The sequence below is a fragment of the Dipodomys merriami genome, unplaced genomic scaffold (genome assembly GCF_024711535.1).
Source record: "Dipodomys merriami isolate MVZ:Mamm:240054 unplaced genomic scaffold, mDipMer1.0.p SCAF_36, whole genome shotgun sequence".
In the NCBI taxonomy this organism is placed as follows: Eukaryota; Metazoa; Chordata; class Mammalia; order Rodentia; family Heteromyidae; genus Dipodomys; species Dipodomys merriami.
In genome coordinates this window covers 1,461,840-1,479,429 of record NW_027205159.1, presented here as the reverse complement: position 1 = coordinate 1,479,429, position 17,590 = coordinate 1,461,840, and the positions used below count along the sequence as shown (strand labels likewise).

At 41.4% G+C, this 17,590-nt stretch overlaps 1 protein-coding gene across 1 annotated transcript; it reads right to left on the bottom strand.

The window, feature by feature from the left end:
- Positions 1-5,380: 5,380 nt before the first annotated feature.
- Mrpl30 (mitochondrial ribosomal protein L30) lies at positions 5,381-17,491 on the bottom strand. Its single transcript, XM_069988522.1, has 6 exons — positions 17,393-17,491; positions 11,491-11,567; positions 9,175-9,255; positions 6,207-6,353; positions 5,675-5,748; positions 5,381-5,597 (listed from the first exon to the last, which is right to left on the bottom strand). The coding sequence occupies exons 2-6, from the start codon at positions 11,539-11,541 to the stop codon at positions 5,468-5,470; spliced, it is 483 nt and encodes a 160-aa protein (XP_069844623.1). The 5' UTR covers positions 11,542-11,567; positions 17,393-17,491; the 3' UTR covers positions 5,381-5,467.
- Positions 17,492-17,590: the final 99 nt, after the last annotated feature.

Here is a 17,590-nt window from a genome sequence, read left to right as displayed (position 1 = left end):
CAGAGTTGTTGCACTAGTTTACAATCCCAACAGTGTATCAGCCCCTCCCCCACCATCCCTGCTAACATTTATCAATGTTGGTCAATGATATTGATGTGAGATAGAATCTCAATGTTGTTCTGATTTGCATTTCTTTTATGGGCAGGGATGTTGAGCATTTCCTTATATGTTTTCTGGCCATTCTTCTGAGAAATCCTTAGTGTTCTGAAAAGATTATGAGAGGCAAAGGAACAACAGTAGAAGAATCCCACTCATCCACAGTTTCTAGGGTAAGTTCCAGAAGGGACCTCCCAGTCTAGCCTAGTAGACTAGAAGTCCCTCATGATCCCTGCCTCCTGGCAGTCACTGTGTAATTGCCCTTCTTCAAGAGTGGGCCTCCAGCCAAAAGAACATAAAGATGGTGGCATCTACATGTTTCTATCTACCTCAGTATACACCTTGTTTGTCCCTCTCCAAAGCTGGTTTTGAGGATGCAATATTCTATCAATCTTACAGCCAGAAGGAAATGGATTCTGCTAACCTCAGAGTGTGAGAGCAGACTATTTAGTTGAGGCCCTAATAGGTACCAGGAGGAAACCTTTAATTTGCAGCACTGGAGACCCTAAGAACACCCCGCTAATGTGTATCCACGCTTAAGACCCACAGAAACTGAAGTAATTGTGTGTTTAAATAAGACAGTTTTATGTTTGTTGTAACTGGCTTTACAGCAATATGAAACAAAGATGTATTTCTGAAGCCTTTCCTTTCTAGACTACTCTGAAAATGCAACTTAACATTTAGATATGTTCCTCCAGCTATGAGCTGCTGAGATTAGTTATTTAATCAAACTTTTCTCTTTGGGTGAAAATTAACCAGTGTCTACAGAACATTCACATTAGTACAAAAAGAGAAGGCAGTAAACTAGATGGGGTTATTTTTATTCTCACAGATGTCTTTCTTCAACCGAACTACAGGCAGGGACACAGTGGAAGCACAGACTTCAGCTAGACTGAGCACTTGCTGAGGCGAAAAAAAACAAAGAAAGAATAACTTCGCAAGACCCCATTCAACAGAAAAAGCTTGGCGTGGTGGTAAACACCTGTTCTCCTAGCTATTTGGGAGGCATAAATAAGAATTTCACGGGTACAGGCTGGCCCAGGTATAAATGTGAGGCCCTATTTAAAAAATAACTAGAATGTAGCTGTGAGGACAAGTGGGGCAGGAAGACCTGCCCCATGCTGACGTCACTGCCCTGTGCTGATGTCACCACATCCCTCCAGCCCCCCCACTGCGGGGGAGGATGTCAAAGGGGGTTAGGCTGTGGGTGGCTTGTGGGGCAGGCCTCCAGATATAGATAGGCAGGGCGTTTGGAGGGGAGAGGGGGAGAGAGAAACACAAATGCAGGTAGGGAAGCGGCAAGAGGCTTTTCCCAGAGCAGAGTGAAGAGGCCCGTGGAAGACCTAGGAGAGGCAGAAAGGCCTGCAGACTGGAGAGGTGAGACCTGTGGGAAGGAGGAAGGAGGGAAAGGAAAAAAAATACAAACTCACCCTCTTGAAGGCTGCAGCTGCTCCTGGTTCTGAGGTAGCCTAGGATAGGGCAGTTGCAGACCAACTCCCTTGTCACCCTTAATCATGCCTCTGTGGATTTTCTCACTCCCAGGTCATTACATACCCTGGTGTCACACCTGTAATCCTAGCTACTCAGAAGACTGAGATCTCAGGACTGTGGTTCAAAGCCAGCCCAGGCAAGAAAGTCTATGAGACTCTTATTTCCAATTAACCACCGAAAGCCAGAAGTAGAACTGTGGCTCAAGTGGTATAGCACTAGCCTTGAGCACAAAAACTCAGGGACAGCACCCAGGTTCTGGGTGCTAGGTTCAAGCCCTATGACCAGCATGGTAAAAGGAGTTAAAGGGGCTGGAGCCATAGCTCAAGTAGTAGAGCATCTGCCTAGCATATGTAAGCCCTAATTTCAAACCCTGGCAATGTCAAAAAAAAAAAAAAAAGTCCTCTGAGTTTCTATATCCTCCAGGCCTTATACACACTGGGTTTAGAGTAATTGTTTAATTAAAATGGTAATTGACAAAAAATCAACCAACCAAAATGAACTGCATTTAGGATTATTAATGCATGAGACTATGCCTCATTCCACACCCACATTTCACCTGACACTTCTGCCTCTATGCAGTGCTCATTTCTGGACACTGGTGACTACCACCTGCAATCATAGCTACTTAGGAGACAGATCCAAGGACTGTGGTTTGAAACCAGCCCAAGCAGGAAAGTCCATGAGACTCTTATCTCCAATAAAATACCAACACACAAAAACAAAAACCAGAAGTAGAGCTGTGGCTCTATGGGACACAGCCCAGACCCTGAGTTCAAGACTCAGGACCAGGGCTGGGAAGGTGGCTCAGTGGTAGAGTGCTTGCCTTGCATCCCTGAGGCCCTGGGTCTGATTCCTCAACACCACATAAGCAAAAAGAGAAAAGCCGGAAGTGGCGCTGTGGCTCAAGAGATACAGCGCTAGCCTTGAGCTGAAGAGCTGAGGGACAGCACCCAGGCTGAGCCCAGGCCGAGTTCAGGCCCCACGACCAGACCCCCTCTCCCCCCCCCCAAAAAAGACCCAGGACCAGCACAAAAAAAAGAAAAAAAAATCAACACCTAGGTAAAGCCAGTTGAGCTGGTTGGTCAGTGCTGGTGCTTCCAGTGCTGAACTGCAGAAAAGATAAGGAGAAAGAAAGGGCCCCAACCATCCAGGGATATTGCATCTTCAGTGAGCTGCCATAGGCTTTCCCAGGGTTTAAATTCTTCTCACATTCCTACTCCCCCATCCCCAGATATCTGAAATACAAGAAAACAGAAGTTCTCCCTTAAAGACTAATTATTTATTTGTTTATTTATTTATGCATGCCAGTACTCAGGGCTTGGGCACTGTTCCTTAGCTTGTTTGCCAAGGTTAGTACTGTACTACTTGAATCACACATCCACTTCCAGCTTTTTGCCGGTTAATTGGAAGTTAAGTGTCTCACCAACTTTCCTGCCTATATTTGCTTTGAACAATGATCCTCAGATCTCAGCCTTTTGTAGCTATGATTATTAGCATGAGCTACCAGCTTTTGCGTTTTTCTTCTTTTAAATATTATCTCAACTACTGACAGAGGCTGCTTTAAAATTTAAGGAGCATTTATTTTGAAATGCCGAAAGGAAGGATAATCTATTGAATAATTCTGTCAGTGCTTCTATACTCTTAATCCATGATTTAAAAATGTACAAGGGTGGGGGGGGAGGGGGGGAGGCTGGGAAGGGAGGTGAAGGGTAAACAAAGGAGGAGGCTGCAAAGCTTGGTAAGAAATGTATGCATTATCCTGCCCATGTAATTGTAACCCCTCTGTACATTATGTTCTCATATAAAATAAAAAAAAAATGTACAAGGGCTGGGAAGGTGGCTCAGTGGTAGAACGCTTGCTTTGCATGCCTGAAGCCCTGGGTTCGATTCCTCAGCACCACATAAGCAAAAAGAAAAAAGCCGGAAATGGCGCTGTGGCTCAAGTGGTAGAGTGCTAGCCTTGAGCTGAAGAGCTGAGGGACAGTGCCCAGGCCCAGAGTTCAGGCCCCACGACAGGACCCCCCCAAAAAAAATGTACAGAGAATTGGCTGGCCACTAGTGGCTCATGCCTTTGCTGCTCAGGAGGCTGAGATCTGAAGGTGCAGGTTTGAAGCTAGTCTGGGTATGACAGTTCATGAGACTTTCCTGTATAATTAACTAAAAAAGGCCAGAAATGGAACTGTGCCTCAATTGGTAGAGCACTAGTCTTGAGCAAAAAAGTTCAGGGTCAGTATCCAGGCCATAAATTTAAGCCACAGCATCAGCACCAAAAATAAATTAATTAATTAAATAAATTACATAGAACTGAATATGCTTTATCCAGGCACCGTATAATAACAAAGTTCAGGCCCAGTTTCATCTAAAGTAACAAAATAAGCATTATTTCTGATACAAGTTTAGGAATAATATGAATCCATATGTACCCACATATTAACAGCCAGATGCATGGAGCAGCAGTCTAGGCCATTCTAGTATCACATTCTATGTGTCTTTACTTTTCCTGCATCTCTATGCTCTCTCTGGAAGACTAGGCTCAAGGAGGCAGGGAGCATGTTTGCTCAGTTTTGGATTTGCTCCAACACAGAGCAGTATTCAATAGAGACTGCTATGGTTTACATATAGTTTGTCCACACATGTCCATGTGCTAAAAGATTGGTCTTTGATATAAAGATATTGAGAAGTAGTAGGATCTTTAAGAGGTGGACCTAAGCCGGGCGCCAGTGGCTCATGACTGTAATCCTAGCTACTCAGGAGGCTAAGACTTGAGGATAGCAGTTCAAAGCCAGTCCAGGCAGGAAAAGTCCATGAAACTCTTATCTCCATTAAACCACCAGAAAACCAGAAGTGGCGCTGTAGCTCAAGTGGTAGCACGCTAGCCTTGAGCTGAAGAGCTGAGGGACAGCACCCAGACCCAGAGTTCAAGCCCCATGACCGACCAAAAAAAAAAAAAAGGCGGGCCTAATGGAAGTTGACTAAGGGTCTTCTGCTAGGCACATGACATCATGGGACCACCATATACAGAAAGGATTCATATCCACTTTGTGAGGGCAGGTTACTGTTAAGTGAATTAGATTATTATTATTTAGCTTGTTTTGGCTAGCTCCCTCACCTCCTCTATTCCACCACCTCACCACTCTTCCATATGCAAGAAGCCATCAGCCATGTTATAACACTGCAGGAGGCCCTCACTAGAGGTTGTCTGAACTTGGATTTTTCAGTGAACCCAACTGTTAGCTAAAATGAACTTCTTTTCCTTATAAAGAAGCCAGTCTCAGGTATTTTGTTATAACAAGAAATGGACTAAGACAAAGCCAAAAAAGTTGTACTGTTTGGTTAAATGGGGAAACAATTAATATAAAAAGTTAGCAATCGTTAATGTCAGTGGATCTAAATTTAGATATTCAAACAAAGTGATTCTTGCCTATTTTAGAGTAAAACGGTTAGGAGAAAAGGGGAGAGACCATTAGACTAAGTAATAGTTAAAACCTGGAAGTCTAGCCGGGTGCTGGTAGCTCACGTCTGTAATCCTAGCTACTCAGGAGGCTGAGATCTGAGGATCGCGGTTCAAAGCCAGCCCGGGCAGGAGAGACCATGAGACTCCTATCTCCAATAAACCACCAGAAAACCGGAAGTGGCGCTGTAGCTCAAGTGGTAGAGCACTCGCCTTGAGCTGAAGAGCTGAGGGACAGTGCCCAGGCCCAGAGTTCAAGCCCCATGGCTGACCAAAAAAAAAAACCTGGAAGTCTATAAAATAGTAAAAAGAATCATGGCAGCTTTAGCCAGTGAAAATGACTAGGATTTAAAACATTTTAATGAGAATACTTTGTCACTGACTTTGGACAAAAGAGAACTGCACGTTTAATCTGAAGCTGCTGTGGCATCAGGATTTTGCTCCTTGCTCAACAGGCTTTAGATGCCACTGCACTACTAACTCTCCTGTGCTCTTGAGGCACGTGCTGGACATATTCTCTTCTGTTGGAAGTCCTTGTGGCAGCTTCAGGGGCTTGATTCTGTGATGTAAGAAAAATGGGTTTAGAATTACATGGAATAACATAGTTAAAAACTGCTGAGAAGATAAACAACACACCTTATCAAGTGCTTGACAATTTTCAGTTTTGCATTCACTGAAGGAATGTTCTTGTGGACTTGAGGGGTATGTGCCTATGAACAGAATAAACAATGATATGTGTTAATTTAAAAAGCACAAGGTTCGAGGCTGGGAAGGTGGCTCAGTGGTAGAGAGCTTGCCTTGCATGCCTGAGGCCCTGGGTTCGATTCCCCAGCACCACATAACCAAAAAGAAAAAAGCCGGAAGTGGAGCTATGGCTCAAGTGGTAGAGCGCTAGCCTTGAGCTGAAGAGCTGAGGGACAGCACCCAGGCCCAGAGTTCAGGCCCCACGACCAGACCCCCCCCCCCCCAAATAAAAAGCACAAGGTTCTGTTTTAGGAAAACATTGAACTCAATGCTCATTTTGTCTAGACCAAACTTACAAATAAGTATGTTAAGTAATCATTTACATTCAAGAAACAATGAATATATACCATAAAGTTAAAAAAAATAAAATTAAAGCATAACATTTAAAGGAAATTTAACACTAATGACTAAAATAGTTATGTACCTTTTGTAATCCAAGCATCTTTATAATATCTTTTTCCCAATATGGACGTTTTTGTGTACTTTTTATTCTGGTAACAATGTGTAATTTATGTGGGTGCTGTGGATCCCCACCATACTTTTTATGGTCTTCAGGTGAAGCCTGAAACACCTAGAAAGACAATTACAAATAGAAAATTTCTTTTGTACCTCCTTACACTCACGGACACAGACACAGACACAGACAGACAGACAGACAGACAGACAGACACACACACACACACACACACACACACACACACACACCTACATTTCATTCTTCATTCAGAACCCTTACATAATCTTCAACCTCAAACATTTCAACCAGTATAGACTGATTCCTCAGACAGAGTCTAAGAGTTCCATATGCTAAGAAAATATCACCTAGTTAAGGATCTTGTTTTCATAAACTGAATCATAAAGCAAACAACCACATGTACTCAAGAATTCAAATGCAAGGACTACAGACTTAGAATATTACATCTGAAAATCTGAAATTTGAAATGTTCTAAAGCCCACTAAATTCAGAGAAATGCAGATTTTAGGCTTTCAACTTAGTATACTAAATTCATACAGTCTATGCAAATCTTCCAAAATCTGGAATTAAGGGTTAAGATGTCGAATCTTATTCTGTAAATCATATATATATATATGTATATATATATGATTTTTTTTTGTCATGGGGCTTAACTCTGGGCCTGGGTGCTGTCCCTCAGTTCTTCAGCTCAAGTCTAGTGCTCTACCACTTGAGCCACAGCACCACTTCCGGTTTTCTACTGTTATATTGGAGATAAGAGGCTCATAGACTTTTTTACCATGGCTGGCTTTGAACTGCGATCCTCAGATCTCAGCCACCTGAGTAGCTAGGATTATAGGCGTGAGCTACCAGCACCCAGCTTAATAATATTTTAAAAAACCCAAAAAACAAAAACCACAAAACTGAAAGACTCCCTTCCTAAAAACCGATTTCCCTCTCAGGTTTCACAAACCTAAACATACTTTTTACTATACAACCCATCAATGGGCTCTAGGTATTTGCCCCAAGAGTAGGAAAGTTAGTCCACACAAAGACCTTCACACAAGCATTCATACAGCTTTATTATTACCAAAAATAGAAGCAATTAAGAAACCCTTCAAGAGTTAAATGCATAAATAAGCTATGTGAACAATACACTGGAATATTATGCTGCAATAAGAAATAAGACATAAAAAGCCAAGGAAAAACCATCCTTTACAGACATACTGTGTGATTTCAATGATGTGATACTCTATAAGGGCAAAAGGATAGCTGGACACTGGGGGCTCACATCTGTAATCCTAGCAATTCAGGAGGCTGAGAAATGAGGATGATGGTTCAAAGCCAGCCTGGGTAAGAAAGCATGTGAGTGTTATCCCCAATTAACCACCAAAAAGCCAGAAGTAAGCTATGGCTCAAGTTAGAGCACCAGCTTTGAGCAAAACAAACAAACAAACAAACAAAAAAAAAAACCTAAAAAGCCAAGGGGCAGTGCCATGGATCCGAATTTAAGCTCTAGTACCAGCACAAAAAAAATTAAAATAAATAAAACTATAGCCAGAGTGAAAACACTAGTGGTTGCCATGCTGTAAACTATGATGTTTAGCTGATAATGTGTCAGAGTTGTTTTGTCAGTTTTAATGATAGTACCATACCAATACAAGTGATGTTAAATACTAAAGGAAATTGTTTAGGATGGGGGAAGAAAGTACATAGGAATTCTACATCATTTCTGGTTAATTTTTCTTTAAACTTAAATGGCTTTATAAAAAAGAAAAAGGCCTATAATTAAAATGCAAACTAAAAAAATAATAAGACAAAATGAAAACCAAAATCAATGGAGGGCTTAGTCTATGTTTTCTGAAAGAATGATAAAAGGAAAAGCTGAAAGATTCTAAGTAGCAAATATTGACATGGAAAGGGAAAGTGAAAAACTGAGTGGGCAGAAGAGGCCATTGTTTTCTCAGGATAATGGTGAGACAAAAATGCAAGGAGCTACTTAGCTACTAGCTACTTGGGCTTAGATCTCAGAATTGCAGTTCGAAGCCAACCTGGGCAGGAAAGTCTGTGAGACTCTTATTGTCAAATATACTCAAAAAAAGCCGGAAGTAGCACTGTGGCAAGTGGTACAGCACTAGCCTTGAGTCAAAGAAGCTCAGGCACAGTGCCTAGGCCCAGAGTTCACACCCCAGGTCCAGAAGAAAAAAAAAATGCATGGAATCCAAAGGATTAAAAAAAAAAAAAAAGCCTGAGGCTGGGACTCAGTGCTAGAGCGCTTGCCTTGCATGCATTACGCCCTGGGTTTGATTCCTCTGTACCACATAAGCAGAAAAAAGCTGGAAGTGGAGCTGTGGTAGAGAGCTAGCCTTGAGCTGAAGAGCTGAGGGATACTGCGCAGACCCAAAGTTCAGGCCTCACAACAACAACAACAAAAAAAGCCATGAACAGCAAATAAACTAAGAAATACTAGAAACCTGTTTGTGTGGAAGGGCAGCAAGGACAGGTAAGGTTTATATTGGTTGAGTAATTGATTGCCCATGCTGGGGCTTGAACTCAGGGTCTTGTGTTCTGTCTTGGTTTCTCCCTCCCACAACTGGCACTCTACCATTTGAGCCACACCTCTACTTCCATTTTTTACTGGTTAACTAGGATTAGATTCTTTCCGACTTATCTGTCTGGATTGTTGGGCTTGTTGTTGATCCTCCAATCACAGTCTCTTGAGTATTTAGGATTATAAGTGTGAGCAACTGGTGCCTGGTCACACTTTTTATTTGCAGTCATCATTTTCATTAATCTAGTATGTTTTATTCTGCCCTACAATCTATATCCACATACTATTTCACATTAAGAGTTCAATAATACGAAACAGGTATCCCTTAAGATTTTATTTAAAAAAAAAGTATCATTGAAAAACAGAAATAGAAACCACATTTCCTACTTTATCTGGAATTCTTGATCTGGTAACTTTATGACGAATCCAATCTGTACCAATGAGGGACTCCACACCTTTTGTCACAGTCTAAAATAAGATATAAAACATTTGTACTTTTAGAACATCTTTTGTCACAAATATGACATAAAACATGTTTGTGTGTTTTTAAGAAATCTATATTGTGTGGTAATCTATACTTACCAACCTTTAGGTAACACAAGTCTGTTCTGATCTAACCTACAATCTATAGATTTACCTCAGCTTATTAGGTAAATGAACATATCCCATCTAACCCACTGAAGTATTATAAAGGGCCAGACAGTAAATACCTTCAGGTTTGGAGCTACCCAGTGTCTGTTCTCAAGAATTGACTCTGCTCACATAGAGAAAAAACAGTCAAAGTCAATCTGCAAACAAATGGGCCTATGTGTCACTAAAACCTTATTTATAAAATCAAGTGTCATTGTATTTGTACTGAAGATCATGATTTACCAATTTTTGCTTTGACAGCTTTGACAAAATAAACCCAAATAAACACAAAATAAGATTGTTTTCTTTCTAGTCCTAACAATGCCACCACAATGCAATTCTTCCTCATTTCATGCCTGCTCTATATTCCTACAAACCTATTATTCTCATTCACTACCAACCTCATAATAGAGCAAGACACTTTGTGCATGGGGAATAATCATTCCCTTCCAACCTTCCCAGCATTGCTGAGAGGGCATAAACAGAAAAACAAATTGTTTAAATAGGGATACAGGTGGACCCATTGCAACAATGAGATGTACAAGTTGTTATGTCGAAAAATGAACTTTACAACTTTGGCTGGGGGGAGTGGGGGGGAGGAAGATGGGAACGGATAGGAAGGGGAAACAAAGGAGGAGGCCACAATGCTTGATAAGAAATGTACTCATGGGCTGGGAAGTTGGCTCAGTGGTAGAGCGCTTGCCTTGCATGCCTGAGGCCCTGGGTTCGATTCCTCAGCACCACATAAGCAAAAAGAAAAAAGCTGGAAATGGCGCTGTGGCTCAAGTGGTAGAGTGCTAGCCTTGAGCTAAAGAGCTGAGGGACAGCACCCAGGCCCAGAGTTCAGGCCCCACGACTGGACCCCCCCCCCCAAAAAAAAAAAGAAAAAAAAGAAATGTACTCATTATCTTGCCCACGCAATTGTAACTCCTCTATACGGTATTTTCATAATAAAAAAAAAAAAGAAAAGAAAAGAAGCAGGACTGGGATGAGACAGAGGACACATGAGTTTCTAATCCTGGTTCTGTTGCTTTATAGCTTTGAAATATAACATTTAGAGGCTCAGTTTCTATGGCACTGAAGAGAAAACAATATTGATTCTTCCATAGGATTAATCTGAAGTGAAGATAATGTATTGAAGTAGCTGACATTATTATAATCCATAGCCAGTAACAGGTCTACATCAAGGCCCAGTATGTACCTGTTTGTATCCAGCCTGGTCCTTAGGGGTACATCAGTCTATACAGGTACATTTGGTAAAAGGTCAATAAGAAGGAAATACATGAAAATAATAGCATGTCTCTCTTCTCTGGGAGCTTCTATTCTGTCTTACTAAATTTTACTGCTTTTCTACGAAAATTTCATTAATTCAAGGGTATCCCCTATAACTTTAGGGGAAGATTAAGACTGACAAAGGGAATCCATGGTAGCCACTTAAAAAAATTTTTTTTTTGGCATGTTCTCTATAAAAAGGTGTTTTGTGATGGAAAATCTTTAAGAAGAAAGTAGACCAAACAAAAAGGACTGGGAGGGCTGGGAAGGTGGCTCAGTGGTAGAACGCTTGCCTTGCATGCTCGAGGCCCTGGGTTCGATTCCTCAGCACCACATAAGTAAAAAGAAAAAAAGCTGGAAGTGGCGCTGTGGCTCAAGTGGTAGAGGGCTAGCCTTGAGCTGAAGAGCTGAGGGACAGCACCCAGGCCCAGAGTTCAGGCCCCACTACCGGACCCACTCTGTTCAGTATTTTTACAATAAAAATGTATTAAAAAAAAAAAAAAGGACTGGGGTTACAGTTAAGTAGTGTAGCATCTGACTAGCATGAGCAAGACCCTTGGTTTGATCCCTGGGACAACAAAACAACAAAACCTAACAAAATTAACCCTCAATATTAAAAAAGACTAACATTTTAAAAGATTACACATGTGTATATGTGTGTGTGTGTGTGTGTGTGTGTGTGTGTATGTGTGTGAAAGTTTTGTAATTACAACCTCCCACCATCAACAACAACAACAACAAAAAACCAACCAAAAACCCTAAGGAATAGGGGAGGAAAAGAATTCTTGAATAGATACTTACCTGCAGTCGGCCTGGGGGTGTCTGGACTACTGAACGCAAAATCCCTGCCATAAAGGTAGTCCTGTTCTCTGTAGAGGCTGTGAGAAGTAGAAAACAGACTCGCCAGTCAAATATATCTTAAAAGTGGACAGATTTTTTTAATGTTAAAAACTCAGGTAGTAATTGTATATTAACCACATCCTATTGCCCATGTAACTAGGAAGTGGGAGTTTTCTACTGCTTTAAACATCTTCAACAATGAGGGCAGATAGAGAATGCTGTAAGGGTACCACAGAAAATCCAATCTGAAAAAGATCCCAACTCATATAATTGACCACCCTTTTAACTTTGTGTACAAGAAAAATAAATCCTAGAAAATTCTCATTTATCCAAGCATAGCAGGCTATGAAGAAATTTGTGCAGCTAGGTATTGGTGGCACATGACTGTAATCTAATCACTCAAGAAGCAGATTATATGCTCTAGAACTCAATTCTATATAGTTTAATCTAGTGCATTTTCCCTAAGTCATAACACCTTTCTATTCAAAGGAGAGCTTACTCTTTTGCTTATTTGTAAATCAATTCTTAACATACTTATATTGCTTCTGTAGTCTAAATGATTTTTAGATACACCAAAACAGCTGCAGTCCACATGCTGATGTGTTCTGAGAACAGAACAATAAGATTCACAAATTGTATTTTATCCTGGATAGGATACTTAATTTATGTGTTTCAATTTTTTTCTGTAGAAAAGATCATAGCACCTTGTTTGGAAATGAGCCGCTTTACAAAGCACCTGAAACAGTAACCCTTGATAAATAATACTTTATTATTAGATTATGAAGTTAGTATCCACCAGATTCTAGCTCACTCAAGCTCTGCGAGTTTTTTGTGATGTAGACAAAGCAGGGAGTTGTAAGAACTAACCAAGATGTTTCCTAAAAGACCTAGACCTCAAAAAAAAAAAAAAAAAACTCAACCACATTCAGTGATGGAACCAATCTAATACTAAATTATTTTTACCATACTTCCTCCAAAGTTCAGCCTTATATACTAATTCAACTCATTTAGCTTCGTACTTCCTTAAATTTTCCTCCTATTCCTAAGACTTCAATGAAAGCCTCTGCACTATGCTTCTTACTTCTAATCCCCTAATAACTTTTTTCTGTAACAGCAGTTAAGTCACCTCATTGAATCAGGTTACTGTGATACAAACTTTCCAAAGAGCCAGGTTTCTCACAGCTAAAGTAGGTAACACGTAAGAAAGAAAGGCTAGAACAATCTTTGTACACTTCATTAGAGGTAGAACTCTTGTTTACTTTTCCAGAGCTACTAATGGATATGGAAATAATTATACATATATAGGCATATATGAAATAGTTCTTTTAGCTGAGAAGACTTAAATCAATAGCATCTAGTAATAATAAACACAGCATCCAAATTTTGGTTTTATTTTGTGCTGGTCCTGGGACTTGAACTCAGGGCTAGGGCACTGTCCTTTTTTGCTCAAGGCTAGCGCTCTACCACTTGAGCCAAAACTCCACTTCTGACTCTTTGGTGTTCAATTGGAGATAAGAGTCTCCCAAACTTTCCTGCCTAAGATGGCTTTGAGCCACAATCTTCAGATCTCAGCCTCTTGAGTAGCTAGAATTACAAGTGTAAGCCAATGGAATCTGGCAGCTACTGGCACCTGGCCAAATTTTGGTCTTTAACAGCATTCTCTAATAAAAGGAACCAGGATTTCAAGAAATGGCTGGTAATGTCTGGTGCATCTTGTAGTACCAGAACTACAAAGCAAAATGCCAGGAATATGTTAAAGAGAGACTGAAGCCAAATGGAAAAATTCCCAACAGCAAACAATTAAAACATTAAAAAAAAAAAAGGTAATGAAGTATTTAGCTTATAGTCTAAACTACAAATAACCACTAAGGCCATACTGATATGACTAAGTATATTTTAAAAAGCAAACTTATGGTCTTGGGCTTTCTAGGTAGGAGCTATACCACTTGAGTCAAGCTGTCAGTCCTTTTTACTTTGGTTACATTTGAGAAGAATTTCACTTTTTACCCATGCAAAAATAGATCAATCCTTTGATTAATGCTTCCTGCTCTAGTCTGAGGCATACACCATGTCCAGCAATATCTGTTGGGATGGGGGTCTTTTTGGGGGGGCTGGCGGGGAGTCTGGACTTGAACTGTGATCCTTCCAATCTTAGCCTCCTGACTTAACTACTATTTCAGGCATGAGGCCACAGCATCCAACTAAGTGAGTAGATAAATTCATGAGGGAATAGAAACATCCTGTACAGAAGAATTCTACATAATTTGTGTGGATTCTCTACTTTCAAGGAAGTATAGCAAAGCTCTTTTAATATGAGTTATGGTTAATAACTTGCTTTCAAATAGTAAAGTACAGAAAAGAATGCTAACAAACATTACCTCAGTCAGGCCATTAGGATTAATTAACATAAACTGATAAAAGTCAAGTGGGTAACATGTATACTTAATAGGGTACATACTGAAAGTGTACCCCTCCCCCCATCCTGGGCTTGAATTCTGGGTCTGGGTGCTGTCTCTGAACTTCTTTAGCTCAAGGTGAGGGTTCAACCACTTGAGTCACAGTGCCAATCCAACTTTTTTTTTTGGGGGGGGGTCCAGTTATGGGGCCTGAACTCTGGGCCTGGGCGCTGTCCCTCAGCTCTTCAGCTCAAGGCTAGTGCGCTACCACTTGAGCCACAGTGCCACTTCTGGCTTTTTTCTTTTTGCTTATGTGGTGCTAAGGAATTGAACCCAGGACCTCATGCATGCAAGGCAAGCGCTCTACCACTGAGTCACCTTCCCAGCCCCCCAATCCAACTTTTTTGAGTAGTTTATTGGAGATAAGAGTCTCACAAACTTTCCTGCCTAGGCTGGCTTTGACCTGTGATCCTCAGATCTTAGCTAAGATTTCAGGTGTGAGCCATTAGTGCCCAGATCTTCCTCCTATTTTTAAGAGAAAACCACATTGTTCAGGACAACATTGTGAAAAACACTTGAATTATCAAATGTAATGGGGTATCCAGGGCAGGAGCCTAGTAAACAAAAGGCATTGGGAAAAGCTATGGAAATATGAATTTAAGAAGTATGAGCATTAGTTAATAAGGCATTATTGGTTCACATGTTGTAACAAATGTATCATACTAATATATGATGTTAATTAAAAGGGAAATTGGGTGTGGCATTTGTAGGAATTATCTTCACAATTTTACTGGGAATCTAAAGGTAGCTCAAATAAAGTTCATTTAGCTGGGCACCAGTGGCTCAGGCCTGTAATCCTAGCTATTCAGGAGGCTGAGATCTGAGGATCGCAGTTTAAAGCCAGCCAAGGCAGGAAAGTCCCCCTGACTTTCATCTCCAATAAAACCACCAGAAAATCCGAAGTGGTGCTGTAGTTCAAGTGGTACAGTGCTCACCTTGAGCTGAAGAACTCAGGGACAGCACCCATGCCCTGAGTTCAAGCCTCATGACGGACAAAAAAAAGTTTATTTAAAACTCTGAACTACATAATTTGAGGATAGGAATGGGAGGGGGAAGAAGGGAGACCAATGGAAGAGGTGACAATGAACAAGAAGCACTGTCCTCATAATCTGACTTACGGAATTGTAACCTTTTGTACAAGTACATTGTCATCATCACAACATGAAAACCTTCAGTGCCTTTCCATTTAATCACAATGAGAACCAATGCCCTATGTCTCCACATCTCATTCCCCTGCACATCACTGTCAACTTCCCCAGCCACCTGTCCCATCCCCTCGGCCTTTATTACTCTGTCTTTATTACTAAAATAGCTTGACCTCAAACTAGTACAGCAGAGTACTCATTTGGCTAGAATGATACTGACCTAGCTAATCTTTTTCTTTCAGTTGGTGGCTCAAATTTCACCTCAGTGAAGTCTATCTTGATCACACTCCTTAAAAATCTCGCCAATATAACTCCATTCCTAGTCCCTGTTATTCACCTTGTTTTCTTTTCTCATAGTACTTATTATGTTCTAACCTAATTATTTGTTGGGTTTGTTTAGTATGTCTGTCTCCACTCAAAGCACGATAAAATTTTCGATTTGTTATATTCACAGATGTATCTCAATCATCTAAGTATTTGCTCCATAGTAGGCACTCAATTTATTGAGCTGAGTGAAATTACAGACATCAGAAGGTATAAATAAAAAACCACTGTTTTTTTTTTTTTTTTTTTTTTGGGAGGGGGTCTGGTCGTGGGGCTTGAACTGGGCCTGGGGCGCTGTCCCTCAGCTCTTCAGCTCAAGGCTAGTGCTCTACCACTTGGGCCACAGTGCCACTTCCGACTTTTTTTCTTTTTGCTTATGTGGTGCTGAGGAGTCAAACCCAGGGCCTCAGGTATGCAAGGCAAGCGCTCTACCACTGAGCCACCTTCCCAGCCCTTGTTTTTTTTTTTTTTCTGTGCTTGGAACTGAATCCAGAGTCTCATTCATGCTAGGTAAATGCTCTGCCACCGAGCTGCACCCCCAGATCCAAATGCTGTAGGGTTATGTATATGTATGTTGGGCCTGGTTCTAGAACTCAGGGCCTGGCACTGTCCCTGAGCTTTTTTTGCTCCAGGCCAGCACTCTACTATTTGAACCACAGCTCCACTTCCAGCTTTTTTTTAATGGTTAATTGGAGGTAAAAGAGTCTCACACACTTTCCTATCTGTGCTGGCTTTGAACTGAGCTCCTTAGATTTGTCTCCTGAGTAGCTAGGATTACAAACATAAGCTATCAGCACAGAGTTCAAAGGATGTGTTTTAATAAAATAGAAGTTTCTCTTATTAGGTACTGTCCTCTACTATGCAATAACTTTTCTCCACTTGGTCTTAGCCAAAAGATGGAGAACTAATAGAACTCTTGTGCAACTGCAAAATCAGGAAAACACTATGCATCACATAAGAAGTGTGGATCCATTTCAATTATTTTTAATTATTATTATTTGTGGTGATCCTGGGTTTGAACTCAGGACTCCAGGATGCTTTATAAGCTGAGCCATGTCCCTAAGTTCATTATTGCTTCAGTTATTGTTTGAAAAGCAATGTTTTTTGCTCAGTCTCAGGCTTTCATCTTCCTACCTATGGCCTATACAGTAGTGGTGCACCACCTTGCTAATTTTTTGCCAGGGCTGGCTTCCCACGTTGATCCTTCCAATCTCTACCTCGGAGTAGTTGGGATTACAGATGTGCAATATTGTCCGTGGCTCCATGTCTATTTTTTGAATGAATAAAACTGTGCATGCATAGATAGTCAAAAACATATGAACATACTCCTGTTTTGGCAGACTACCAGGATAATTTTTCTTATATTGCTCCTATAGTGCCTAATAATTTACAACGCCTATTCATGTAAATAGTTCTTAAAAAAATAATTTCTTAAGCCCGGTGCCGGTGGCTCACGCTTGTATTCCTAGCTACTCAGGAGGCTGAGATCTGAGGATTGCAGTTTCAAACCAGCCCGAGCAGGAAAGGCCTTGAGACTCTTATCTCCCCCCAATTAACTACTAAAAAACTGGAAGTGGCGGTGTGGGTAAAGTGGTAGAGCGCTCGCCTAGAGCTGAAGAGCGCAGGGACAGCGCTCCGGCCCCACGACCGTCATCATCATCATCATAATAATAAAGTTCTACTGATCTCCAACGCGGTTCTAAATTATGCATAAAACAGATACACAGAAAATGGTGAACGCTAAGCGTGAGTTCCCATTCCCAAGCGGTCTCCCCTGGGGACTCAGGGTTCAACCACCCCAGAGGAGGCGCTGCCCCTGGCGGGCTTTTCGGAAGCGTGGGATGAGATCCGTACGTGCTCCCATTAGGTCCCCGTGATCCGCCAACTCAAATGGATAGGGAAAACTGCTCGGCGTCGGCAGCCTTCCCAGATACTCACTCTTGGTGAAGACTGCAGCATTTACAGCGTGCAGCGGGCCAAAGGTCCAGCCTCGATTTCCCACCGAGGGGAAGCTGAGCAGAGGTCAGACCACGACGTGCTACCCTCGAGTCAGTCCGTGTGGCAGCAGCGCGCGCGCGGTCCTCGGTTCCGAGGGCGAGCACCTCAGTTCCGGCCCAGTCCCGCCCATTCACAGAG